The sequence below is a fragment of the Oncorhynchus mykiss genome, chromosome 10 (assembly GCF_013265735.2).
Source record: "Oncorhynchus mykiss isolate Arlee chromosome 10, USDA_OmykA_1.1, whole genome shotgun sequence".
Classification (NCBI taxonomy): domain Eukaryota; kingdom Metazoa; phylum Chordata; class Actinopteri; order Salmoniformes; family Salmonidae; genus Oncorhynchus; species Oncorhynchus mykiss.
The window spans coordinates 57,081,780-57,095,812 of NC_048574.1; the positions used below are offsets into that span (position 1 = coordinate 57,081,780).

The 14,033-nt window shown below is 45.0% G+C and overlaps 1 protein-coding gene across 1 annotated transcript in view; it reads right to left on the reverse strand.

Annotated features, from left to right (window-relative positions):
• LOC110534332 (spermine oxidase) overlaps positions 1-13,521 on the reverse strand; it is a 28,985-nt gene extending 15,464 nt beyond the window's left edge. The window contains exons 1-3 of the mRNA XM_021619123.2: positions 13,370-13,521; positions 4,090-4,324; positions 2,806-3,032 (exon numbers count right to left, since the gene is read on the reverse strand). Coding sequence (XP_021474798.1) covers positions 2,806-3,032; positions 4,090-4,297 — 435 coding nt within the window. The 5' untranslated portion in view covers positions 4,298-4,324; positions 13,370-13,521. The remainder of the gene's footprint in view (positions 1-2,805; positions 3,033-4,089; positions 4,325-13,369) is intronic.
• Positions 13,522-14,033: the final 512 nt, after the last annotated feature.

Here is a 14,033-nt window from a genome sequence, read left to right on the forward strand (position 1 = left end):
GCTGCTTTCCAGGCAGAAGCACGGTGGCGATTAGCGCTTAGCGCAGTTGTAATGATACATGGGAAGGGATAAGTGTTTAGTGCTGCTGTAATGATGCACGGTGGGGGTTAGCCTAATGCATACCGTAGCTCTGCTGTGTTGATGCTGCTGCTACACTGCAAAGTGATTGGCATCTTGGAAATGGATTATACAAGGGATTACAGCATAGAGGTATGCAGACTGACACACATGAAATCAGGATAAAAGCATTGTTCACACTGTATGTTGCAGCTCCCTAATTATTACCAAAGATGGTTTAGTATGAAGATACACTACCGGTCAAAAGTTTTAGAACACCTACTCATTCAAGAGTTTCTTTATTTTTTACATCAAAACTACTAAATAACACATATGGAATCATGTAGTAACCAAAAAAAGTGTTAAACAAATCAAATTATATTTTATATTTGAAATTCTTCAAATAGCCACCCTTTGCCTTGATGACAGCTTTGCACACTCTTGGCATTCTCTCAAACAGCTTCACTTGGAATGCTTTCCCCACAGTCTTGAAGGAGTTCCCACATATGCTGAGCAGTTGTTGGCTCCTTTTCCTTCATTCCGCGGTCCGACTCATCCAAAACCATCTCAATTTGGTTCAGGTTGGGGGATTGTGGAGGCCAGGTCATCTGATGCAGCACTCCATCACTCACCTTCTTGGTAAAATAGCCCTTAAGGAGCCTGGAGGTGTGTTGGGTCATTGTCCTGTTGAAAAACAAATGAGTCCCACTAAGCCCAGACCAGATGGGATGGCGTATCACCGCAGAATGCTGTGGTAGCCATGCTGGTTAAGTGTGACTTGAATCCTAAATAAAATCACAGACAGTGTCACCAGCAAAGCACCCCCACACCATAACACCTCATCCTCCATGCTTTTTGGTGGGAAATACACATGCAGAGATTATCCGTTTACCCACACCGTGTCTCACAAAGACACGCCGGTTGGCACCAAAAATATCAAATTTGGACTCCAGATCAAAGGACAAAATTCCACTGGTCTAACGTCCATTGCTAATGTTTCTTGGCCCAAGCAAATCTCTTATTATTATTGGTGTCCTTTAGTAGTGGTTTCTTTGCAACAATTGGACCTTGAAGGCCTGATTCACACAGTCTCCTCTGAACAGTTGATGTTGAGATGTGTCTGTTACTTGAACTCTGTGAAGCGTTTATTTGGGCTGCAATTTCTGAGGCTGGTAACTCTAATGAACATATCCTCTGCAACAGAGGTAACTCTGGGTCTTCCAATCCTGTGGTGGTCCTCATGAGAGCCAGTTTCATCATAGCGCTTGATGGTTTTTGCGGCTGCACTTGATGAAACCTTCAAAGTTCTTGAAATGTTCAGGATTGACTGACCTTCATGTCTTAAAGTAATGATGGACTGTCGTTTCTCTTTGCTTATTTGAGCTGATCTTGCCATAATATGGACATGGTCTTTTACCAAATAGGGCCATCTGCTGTATACCCCCTTACTCTGTCACAATACAACTGATTGACTCAAAAGCATTAAGAAGGAAAGAAATTCCAGAAATGTACTTTTAAGAAGGCACACCTGTTAATTGAAATGCATTCCAGGTGACTACCTCATGAAGCTGGTTGAGAGAATGCCAAGAGTGTGCAAAGCTGTCATCAAGGCAAAGGGTAGCTATTTGAAGAATCTCAAATATACTACATGATTCCATATGTGTTATGTCATAGTTTTGATGTCTTCCCTATCATTCTACAATGTTGGAAATTGTAAAAAAAAAACATTTTAAATCCTTGAATGAGTAGGTGTTCTAAAACTTTTGACCGGTAGTTTATGTAGAAACTGCTTCTCTAATAGAAATCTTCAATCTCGCTTGTAGGCGATGTTATGGAGACTTTGGCTAGCTAAGCTCGTGCGCAGAAACACGTTATCGGGTCTAACGGTCGTCTCACGCAGAACTCTGCATGTGCAGGCTGTCAAATCAAAGGCACTCCTTAGACGTGAAGTCGTTTTTGGTGAAAATGTGACAGTTTGTCACTTTCACCATGTTGGAGTAATAACATGTTCAGTTACTTATTGGCTCGACTCTAAGTGGTGCCTTCAGATTACAAGAAAATGAACACGACGGAATAATTTTTCCCTTCTCTCATTAACTTCTCAAACCCCAAACCCTGGTATGCCGAGTGCTTCGCAAGCGTTCTCGGACGTCTCGCAATGTTGCGCCTCTGGGTTTAGAAATTCTGTTATTACTGTGTAGTTATTCATGTTCGTACAGTGTGTTCTTAAATGAACGGGTGCTGCTGTGGAGAATGCTGTGTTATTAAGGTGGATAATAGAGAAGGTTCTTCTGTGTTCAAGTGCCTTGAAATAGTTCCAGTTCCGTAAGCGTTACGAACAAGTCGCCACAAGCTTGATACACCTCTTTCTGGCCCACTCAGTGTGTATCCTTTAAAAATTTACTTTGGTATTTTATTGGTAACTTTGCTGCTTGCAACACTTATGGAACATAACTATTGTGAGAATTACTCAGGGACATAGAGAAAGGGAAGTGTGTAGAAAGCGTCCCCCTTTCCTCTGCACAGTGTCTATTTACTCTGAACTGAAGGGTAGTGGGAGGAAGCCATTGTTGCGAGAATGTACTATACACACACCTGTGCTATACACACCTGTGCATACGTGCCACTGTCTATGTACAGTATCTACATTCAGTCATGGGTGGCTCCCTGTGCACACATCAGTGGTAATCTGGACACACACACACACACCTCTGGACACACACCTCCCACACACCTCTCTCCCCTCACCTCATTGTAGAGGTCACTGAACTCCTCGACCAGGTCCTTGGGGATCCTGGTACCGCTGTTGGTCTGGTAGTGGGCCACGCCGTTCTTGGTGTACAGGCTGATGCGGCCCACGCTGCGCTCGCCGTCCGTGGTGTGCTCCAGCAGCCCGTTGTCCTCCGCCAGGTGGTACACCGGGTTCCCGTTAGCGCCATGGATCCAGGTGGCTCCGAGCTCCAAAGTCGTTTGTCCTGGAATAGGATGGAGGAGAAGATGAAGAAGAATGTAGTCCTCACTGTAGCTCAGTTGGCGCTTGCAATGCTAGGATAGTGGGTTCGATTTTCTGGATAAAAGCCTCTGCTAAATGGCATATAAATACGTAATACACTTAGTGTCTGTCCCAATATGAAGTAATGTTTTGGCCATGCAAGTAGTGAGGATATTGGGACAGGCTTAGGCTCCGTTCAAAAGTAGTGCAATATATAGGGAATAATGTGTCATATCAGATGCACCTTTGGGGTCACACTTACAAACTTTGTTTACCCACCCCAAGCACTTGATTGTTTGTGTCAGTTTATTTGGGAATACGTTGAATGGGATGGAACTTGAATTGAATGAAATAAGCAGAGGAATGAGAACAGGAAGTTGTTTTAATTGAATGGACGTGAAAGGAACTACAGTTAGAGGGTGTCAATTCAATGAATGTGACTGCAGCCTACTGGACATTTTGAGGATGCTACAACCACCTACTCGAGAGATACTTGTTATTGAAAGGGCTTCATAGAGAATGAGGAATAGGGATAAATAAATCATTTTTTTATATTGAATTGAAGCCATGTGTGGCAATGGGAGTAATCAAACTTGTTCAGCTCAAAGGGGATTTTGCAGGACTAACCACACATCCATCCGAGAGACAAATTCCCCAATCACATTTTGAATTGAGAAAGCTTAATTGGGCTTTGCAAAGCACACATTCTGATCCAGTGTTATTTTGGGAAGGCTTTTAGCATTAGCACTGATAGCGTAGCCCCATAGAGAATAGAGGGGGGCACCTTTTGACAGCTAGATGTGAGTGCGGGGGAAACAACCTGATGATTACACACTCACACAGACATGTCGAATGTCTCAGTGAGTGAGGTTCGGAGCTTTCAGCTTACAGAAAATGTTAACTATTTAAGAAACAAACACCCATAGAGTCATAACCCATGACATTCCAGGGTCTGGTTTAGCGTCGTTTCCTCCATGTATTGTTTCTTACTCGCGCTTCGTGTGTTTGTAGTGTATAAAGTTCACGGCATCATTTCTTACCGTGCTGAATGCTTTGAACTCTCCCTCCGACGCGGTCTGACGCCTCTAGGACTGTGACATCCGTGAAGCCGCTTTCCAGGAGGCTCTTGGTAGCTGCGAGACCGGCCAAGCCCGCGCCGATCACTACTATTCGAGGCTGTCGATGAGTGCGTAGGTCTCTACTAAGGGGGTCATCAGTGCTGTCTGAAGATATTTCACAACTTTGCATGCCGTCCAAGCTCCTCTTCTAGGGGGTCTGAGGGGGAAACATTAGTTAAAAACAAGTCAATCCTTGTGTGGTCCAGCGGTATAAAGCGCTGACTTTGGAACCCATGCAGCCGCCAGCACAGGTTCAAATCTGACTCCTTGCTCTCTCATTCTTCCTCACTCTCCTGTCTAATAAACATGAAAAAAAAACAAAGCAAGTCAATTTCCCTCAGGCAAGATGAGGACAGAAAGTATCTTTACACACAGGGGGAGATAGCATCAGTGGGTACTCAATTGAGTGTTCTCAGTTCAAAGTAAAGTCCTCCGTACACAGTACTGTACACAAACCCTCTTTCAGATCAAATACCCGTTATGACATCAAATCTATTCCGGAAATAGAATTTCATCGCGCTTTCCTGAGTTTGCGTACTTTGAGTGGGGAACGGGTTCGTCGTGTTATTAAAACAGTCGCTATTTCAAAAAGGTCTTGCTATTTTGTGGCCTAGTGTGGTCTGGCTGTCTAAGCCACTGTCTCTGGATAACATACATATCTTTGTTAAAACACCTTACCGTTGCATGGCTAAGAAGTAGCTGTGCTGTGTAGTGGGGGCTTATTATATTTAAGCAATAATGCCCGCGGAGGTGTGGTACATGGCCAATATACCACGGCTACGGGCTGTTCTTATGCACAACTGTCACGCCCTGAACATAGAGAGCCCTTGTTTCTCTATGATGTAGTAGGTCAGGGCGTCACTAGGGGGTATTCTAGTGTATAATTCTGTTGTGTTCTAGTTTATATTTTCTATGTTGGTGTTGTGTATGATTCCCAATTAGAGGCAGCTGGTAATCGTTGTCTCTAATTGGGGATCATATTTAAGTAGCTATTTTTCCCACCTGTGTTTGTGGGATATTGTTTTGTGTTTGTGCATGTGCACCACGTAGTCACGTTTAGTTGTTTGTTTATTGGTAGATTTTTGTTTTGCTGAAGTTTCACTTGAAAATTAATATGGAGAATATGGAGCATTGGAGAAGTTAGGAGAGAGAGAGATGAGAGAGATGTTGTGCAAGTGTGTTCTGCTCAACATCCGACCAGAGGATCAGGTTAGCAGTCTGGTGCAACCTGGGCTGGCTCCACACTTCTGACCTCCAGTGCGCCTCCCCAGTCCGGTACGTCCTGTGTCTCCTCCTCGTACTCGCCCTGAAGTGAGTGTCCCCAGTCAGGTACGTCCTGTGCCTGCTCCCCGCACTCTCCCTGAAGAGCGTGTCACCAGTCCGGTGCAACCTGTGCCGGCTCACACATCAGGCCTCCAGTGCTCCTCCCCAGTCCGGTACGTCCTGTGCCTCCTCCTCGCACTTGCCCTGAAGTGCGTGTCACCAGTCCAGTGCCACCTGTGCCGGATCCACGCATCAGGCCTCCAGTACGCCTCCCTAGCCCGGTACGTCTGATGCTGGCTCCCCGCATCCGCCCCGAACTTCATGTCACCAGTCCGGTGGAACCTCCTGCGGCGGTCCACAGTGCGGAACCTCCGGCGACAGTCCACGGTCTGGAACCTCCAGCGACGCTCCACGGTTCGAAACCTCCAGCGAGGGTCAACGGCCCGGAGAGTCCAGGCACGGCCTCCAGTCGCTCTCCAGGGCAGGAGCCTTCCTCTGCGCCGGGGCCCAGTCTAGGCACGGTGTCCAGTCCCGCTTCATGGCAGGAGACTCCCTCTGCGCCGGTGCCCAGTCCAGGCACAGCGTCCAGTCCCGCTCCAGGGCCGGAGCTTTCCTCTGCGGCGGTGCACAGTCCAAGCCCGGTGTCCAGTCCGCTCCAAGGCCGGAGGCTTCTTCTGCTCCGGTACCCAGTTCAGGCATGGCGGCCAGTCCTGCTCCTGGCAGGATCCGGGGTCTGGGCAGGGGCTACGATTTACACCAGAGCCGCCACCGACACTAATCAGCCCCCCTACCCTGCCCATTTGGTTTCAGGTTTTGCGGCCGGAGTCCGCACCTTTGTGGGGGGGGGGGGGGGGTACTGTCACGCCCTTACCATAGAGAGTCCTTGTTTCTCTATGGTGTAGTAGGTCAGGGCGTGACTAGGGGGTATTCTAGTGTATAATTTTTATGTTGTGTTCTAGTTTATAGTTTCTAGGTTGGTGTTGTGTGTGATTCCCAATTAGAGGCAGCTGGTAATCCTTGTCTCTAATTGGGGATCATATTTAAGTAGCTATTCTTCCCACCTGTGTTTGTGGTATATTGTTTTGTATTTGTGCATGTGCACCACGTAGTCACGTTTAATTGTTCGTTTATTGGTATATTTTTGTTTTGCTGAAGTTTCACTTGGAAATAAATATGTGGAACTCAACATCTTGGTCCCGTGCACCTTGGTCCCGTTCTTACGACAACCGTGACAACAACGTACCGCGGAGTGCCTGGACAGAGCCCTTAGCCGTGGTATAATGGCCATACCACAAGCCCCCGAGGCCTTATTGCTTTTATAAACTCGTTACGTAATTATAACAGTAAAAATAAAGGTTTTGTCATACCTATTTTTTTTACCTTTATTAACTAGGCAAGTCAGTTAAGAACAAATTCTTATTTGCAATGACGGCTGTCAGCCAATCAGCATCCAGGGCTCGACCACTCAGTTCATAATAACATATAGACAACTGTGTCTGAGGAAACAAATGCAAAATGGAGCATATTTAAAGCGCATCTCCCTGATCCCATTATACTAATCTAATGTAGTCTCAAAACAAAACACTAAGCAACACCAAATGAATGAGACTCATGCGGGTCCTTGATCGTTTGTTTGGGGCGACGGCATCGCAGGGTTGAAATGTTGAGGTGAAATACGTTTTGTTTAATTATTTTCTCACAGACTTCCTTCCACCGCTCTCACTGAAGTAGCGTGTGTGTACGCAAGTGAGCTGAAGTGCTGTACCACGGGGCCTTGCCAAACGGAAAATAGGCACATTTGACAGAAAGCAGGCAGTGGAAGAAAGGACACAGGAGAAGAGAGAGAAAGAAAGAGAGGGAGATGGGAAGAAAAAAATAGGATAAGCAAGAGAAACGAAAGAGAAAAAGTACGTCTGTTTGTGAAAGATAAAGAGGGGATGGAAGGATAAAGGAGGAAAATGCATTAGGAAGCAGACTAAACAGAGCAGTAACGTGTTCCATTATCCTCATTTTTCTTTTATTTTTTCATCCCTGAGCGCACCCCACCACCCCTCCTCTTCCTCTGAGAGGTGAGACCATATGCTACCTCCAGTTCCTACATGTGACGCACTCCACTCCCCTCTCCCCCACAAAACCTCCCCGCTCTGTCACCACGGCAACGCTGCTGCACATGGCAATGCTGCGGTACCATACTGAGAAACCGTCTCGCACACACAAGAAAAAGGCGGTTTCTCCCGAACCAGGGTCACGCGGTCAAACCGGTTCAGTGAATCCATTACCGTCTACTTAGAACTGCAGCTGCGTCTGGGGTATGCTGCTCATCTGAGCTTCCTAAAGGTTTGCTGTCTACTGTTTCAGATGACACCATTTTGGTACACAAAGTGCAGGGGACGGATCCAAAACAAACCAATTTGAGTACACTTACTACCACCCAGACCAAAATGTGGATTATAAACTGGGTGGTTTCATCCCTGAATGCTGATTGGCTGAAAGACGTGGTATGTCAGACCGTATACAACGGGTATGACAAAACTTTTTTTTTTACTGCTCTAACGTTGGTAACCAGTTTATAATAGCAATAAGGCACGTCGGGTGTTTGTGGCATATTGCCAATATACCACGGTATAATGGCCATATACCACACCCCCTCGGTCCTTATTGCTTAATTATATCACATGCTGTTTAGAGACTATGGGAACTAATTCTCTTCACACTATGTACCGTGGGAAAGAGGTCTCTTCGAAACTGGTTTCAAACTAGTTGTGTTTCATAGGCTCGAATACAGTACACAGTGGCTGTGTTTACACAGGCAGTCCAGTTCTGATCTTTTTTTCACTAATTGGTCTTTGACTAATCAGATCAGCTCTGAAAAATATCTGCTGTAAAAAGATCTGATGGGATTGGTCAAAAGACCAATTAGTGAAAAAAAGATGAGAACTGGGCTGACCAATTAGTGGGAAAAAGATAAGAATTGGGCTGCCTGTGTAAACGCAGCCTAAATAGCTCAGGAAAGTTAGACTGAAAGTTCAGGCACCAACTGCAGTGAGGATCATATTGAAAATGCTGTACAGACTATGGGAACTAATATAGTTCACAGTATATTGCAGAAAGGTTAGATACATTTCAAGCACAAACAGCAGTGATTGCAACACTTGGAAGTTCAGAACCTTCTTCCCAGCTGTGTTCACCTTTGACCTCACAGCTGTCTTCGTCACAAGACTAAGAGTGTTGAATAGTGGGAAATGATAATAGTAGCGGGCTGAGAAGGAAGCAAAACGTGTCTGGACAAGTCCTAGCTCGCTAGACCGTTCAATGAGTCTGAATAGGATTCCATTTGGGATGTATCCTCTTTCTGCATCCGTTTCATAGCCCTCAATGGTCAAAAGTAGTACAATTCTCTGTCTGCATCTATTTCTTCACATCCATTATGTCGGTGATGCCTTGACTGGAATAGTCACACGATCCTGAAAAGTGCTAATCATACCTCAGTAAACTATCAACAAAAGTTGTGGTATTCGTCACAGATGCCGAACGTCTAATATTTAAAAAAAATAATCCTGTGAAATGACTTATTATTTCAGAATGGATTCCCATTTGAAATAGAAATGACGGTTTGTACGTATATAGACCATGTTTATTGCCTGATTTTATCCAGCGAACAGGACCAGCGTTGTGGACTGAATACCCAGAGACCTAGTCATACACAGTGGTACACTAACAAGGCCACTACACATTCTCCAAATTAATACGATTCTAGGAACAGAGGAATAGCCTTGTGGCCTTGAGGCATAGAACTGAACAGCAACGGGGAGAAAACCCTCATCAGCAAGAATAGAGTGGCTACACACACATACTGTAACATCCCCCTCTTTGAGCAGGCAAAACTAGCTAGCTAAGTAAGTGAATCTCTCTCTCCCCCTCTCTCATTCCCTCCCTTCCCCTACCCTCCCTTCCCATTTTGGCATAAATTAATTGTCTTTCTCTCTCACTGCAGTGCTAGCTAGATGTAGCTTATGCTTTCAGTAGTAGATTAATTATTTGATCCTTTGATTGGGTGGACATGTCAGTTCATGCTGCAAGAGCTCTCATAGGTTGGATGACGTCCTCTGGAAGTTGTCATAAATACTGTTTAAGTCTATTGGAGAGGGTGAAAACCATGAGCCTCCTAGGTTTTGTATTGAATTTAATGTACCCAGAGGAGGACGGAAGCTAGCTGTCCTCCGGCTACACCATGGTGCTACCCTACAGAGTGCTGTTGAGCCTACTGTAGACCTTCATTGCAAAACAGTGTTTTAATAAATTACTTGGTGACGTGTTTAGTTTAATCTAAAAAGGATAACGTTATAAATGTTTCACCATTTTTTGTTTTATGAATTCACTGAGGAGGATGGTCCTCCCTTCCTCCACTGGTGCATACACACAATCAATCACTCACACACACACACACACACACACACACACACAGCAATAATACTCCCGATAATGACGATCCTAATTATGACAACATTCATCCATTTCTTTGGGCTAATAGGCATCCCCGGGTCACCTCACAACTGAAACGATGGTGGAGTTAAGAGTCGGCTGACTAAATGCCTGCGGGCTGAGGAAAAATTCAAATGTATTTTTACTGCTCATGATTTGGTATTTTTCAATCCTTCCTTTGGTCACATATTAACCTATATTAACCTGTGTTATATTAATAATGATTTATGGGTGTGTACAGAGCTTTAGAGGTGAAATGTTAACACACACCAACACACACACTTATGCTTTTCCTATTTGTGGTGCAGCTTGTTTCATGGACCAAAATAAAAAAAGTGGTTTTAATGTAATTGAATTGAGAGGTAATGGGGGATGAATTGGACCTCTTGCTAAGTTCAGGCAGACACATGTAAGATAAGCCACGAGCACACTGTGCACACCGCGGGCCTCCGTGAGGACACACAGCGGGGTGTGATGTCAGCACATCCTTTTTGTAGGTCACCGAGACATTTCCTGTCGAAGGACCCACAGTGGAGCTCGCTCAAGGAGCCCATGGGGCCCACAGCAGAGCAGCACCAACAGTTACAGGCCGATAAAGTAAAGGCGTCCCAGCCAAAACAGCACGGGAAGAGTTTGTATCTTTTTTTGTTATTAGTGTTCAATCCGTGTTACGGATGCTTCTCATCAAGTGAGAGGAAATCCAGGGAAAAAAAGATCAAGCAAACACGTTTCCCTGTTGTTCCTTCCCCATCCCCACAACACATCTAAACCGGGAAAAATACCCCTTCTCATCCGTAAGACCACAGTCACTCTATGGAGGCATGTAGCCTAGTGGTTAAGAGTGTTGGGCCAGCGCCGTGGACGTTAAAGGCAGCACCCCGCGCACCTCTCTAAGTCAGAGGTTGGGTTAAATATGGAAGACACATTTCGGTTGAACGCATTCAGTGTGCAACTGACTAGGTATCCCCTTTCCCAGAGGCTAGAAGGGCCTGTAACTATGTAATAAATGGGACACAGAGGGTTCCAAATAGTGCAATACTTAGGGGACCTGGTCAAAAGTAGTGCACTGTATTGGAAATTGGGTGCCATTTGGGACAAACTGTTAGTGGGCCCTGGATTCCTTCAGGGATTCTGAGGGAAGATGGCCTTCCTTTCTGATTGTAATAACAGAAAAACCTGCTCATAATACATGCTTCTCCAAAGCTTTATTCCTGCATCCACATTTACTTGTGAAGCAATATGGGATTTTGTATGCAAGCACTACTATAAATCACCAGGTAGAATTACATAATACGCACATTCAGCCTTACTTTCTGAATCACCAGGAGAGTAAAAAGGTATTGAATGTCCCAGGATGGTGTATTTAGTGTATTGCATATACAGTAAAGCTGCCTAGTACTATTACAGTAATACTATGGTTTTACTACAAAACAGCAATAAGATTTGCAGAAAAAGGATCACAGAATTGGGCTGCTGTTACCCAGGTCACATACACTCTCTGTCACACACACACACACACACACACACGTGCGCATGTACACACATGTGGCGAGTGCGTTAACCAGCCAGGGATAACGGAATCACAGTGGCTCTATGTCTTGGTCCGAGGAGGGAGAGAGAGGTGTCTCTCTCCATCCTCGAACCAAGACATAGAGCCACTGTGATTCCGTTATCCCTGGCTGGTTAACGCACTCGCCACATGTCACCACTCCTCTCTCCCCAGTCATGCCGCAGAATGCAGATTAATGGGGGCTGGACCCGGGGTGGGGAACTCTACAGCGTTTGACCTAGAAACGAGTAACCTAGCCTACATTTGACTGACATTGCTCGAGGTTGCTCTTTCCAGGGGCAGACCAGGGCATAAAAAGGGACTGTAGGGTTAAAAAGAAGTCTGCCTGTCATTTGTTGAGTTGTAAGGCCACCCCTTCCCTTTTCCTTCCAAATACCGGCCTTCCTAAAACACACACACACCCTTCCTCCATCCAACTCCTCACCGTCTGCACTTCAGTCCACTCCACAGCTGCTTTCATGCCATATCCGACAACCCTGGAACATCTCTGGTCTGGATCAAACCCCTAGAGCGCACTGCAGTGCTTGCTAGTGTGGCAACACGACGTCTCACTTCCTCAAGACCGCAAACATCAAAAAGGACAAGAGCGCTCGAGCCTTGGGATGCCCCGGGCCCCGTGCCAGACAGGCCCCAGAAATTCCACACCTCTCTCCCAGCTCCGGTGTTCCAGAGCTGGGACGCTAGGGCTAGGGGAGGGCCTCTGGCTGGCAGTGCTAGAACTGATGCTTGGGTGTTATCCATCCTGGAGCCGTATAAACAGGAGTGCGGTGCCCCTAGGACTAGAGTGGTAATGCCAAAGGTAAGCCGCAGTTAAAAGGGTACCGCCCCGCAAGGGGAACTGGTTGGAATGCGGTCAGGTGGTGCACAATGGACAGTAGTGCCTTTTGAAAACGTTGAAAACAAAGAGCGGTGATTCTGAATGGTGAAGATATGTGGATACCACCTGACAGCATTGAGTCCAGACAGATCATATTCTTTACTTTACATAACGATAAACCTTGACTTATTTTGTAGAACAAGGGCATTACACCTTCAGGCAATGTACATAGGCTGGTAATTATTCATGCATAAACTAGTGGAATTTCGCAAGAACAGCTGGAATTATTTTTTTCCCCATCTATTTTCTTATTCATTGGGTTACAGATAAGGGACTGGGATTGAATCAAATTACAATAACATTGTAAAAAGTTAATTGAATAAAATGATTTTCCTTCCCATTCATATTATATTCATATAATATGAAATAAAGAGAGGGATGAATGAATACAGGCAAGATAGAGACGGAAAGAGGGAGAAAATGCAATTGAAGTTCTCAAGTTTATTTTGCTGACCACAGAGAAAGTAGCGTTGAGTTCCAGACAGGCTACGCACGGCTGTGTGTATCTCATCCTCTGCCACGTAATAGTCAAAGTAGCAACACAGACCACCAGACCACAGTTCGAAACAAAGAAGAACGACTAGTTCGTCTTCTGTGAGATATCCTGATTCAATGGGGAGAAATATCTAGTCAAAACGGAATAGAAAATACACTAGAATACACATTTTACACAGAATTAAACTTAGGCTATAGCAATAATGTTTTGAACATCCAACAGCATCATTTTACAAAGCGATGTAAACAATCGAATTAGGATCATTTGCTTTATATTTTATTGGTTACCTATTTTTTGTAGCCTAATTCGGCACATAATTCAACACTAGGCATAAATACACTTGCCTACAACAAGTACACACCGTACCCTACTGTGACAGCTGCAGCTCAGCTGTTTACTTCTTTGCTATCCACAATGTTGATGAATATTATAACCATGACTGGACTGCGACGAATGGCGTTTTACATGTTTTACCTTCTAGGAAACAAGCTTGATTTCAGGAGGCGCTCATTACCTGACTCCGTTAGTCTTCAGTTTTAAACGTGAGAATTCTCCTCTTCTCCTTTGTGTTTTCCTCGTACCCGGCTCCGCTTTGTATTTATATGTGCCTTGAAACCAGAAGCAGCCAGTTCCCTGTTGCCGCTGCCTCCCCGCTTAAAGGAGCAGTACAATCAAAAACGTGATTTACCCAACATTTCCACAATATGAGATCGAAATAACATTCTGAAATTGGGGAAATTGTGAAAATGCACTTTTAGTTTAAGAGCTTTTGGAGAGAAAACAGCGCCTAGAATTTCAGTCTGTTCAGGTGGGATGGAGTTTTGGTCCTTGCTAATCAGTATCCTTGGGACTTCCCTTCCCCAATTGAAGTTGACATTAACAATGGTTACTGTAAGGGTTAAGATTAGGGTTGGGTAAGGGTTATGGTTAAGGTATGGGTTAAGGTTAAGGTTAAGGTTAGGGTACGGATGTCCCAAGGATCCAGAATAGCACTGATCATGTTTTTTTTGCCTTGTTTGTTTAACATTTATTTAACTAGGCAAGTCAGTTAAGAACAAATTCTTATTTACAATGACGGCTCGGGATTCAATCTAGCAACCTTTCGGTTACTGGCCCACGCCAAAACAGCCACACGATCAGACTGAGCATTTCAACGGCAATTGAAATATATTTTGAGT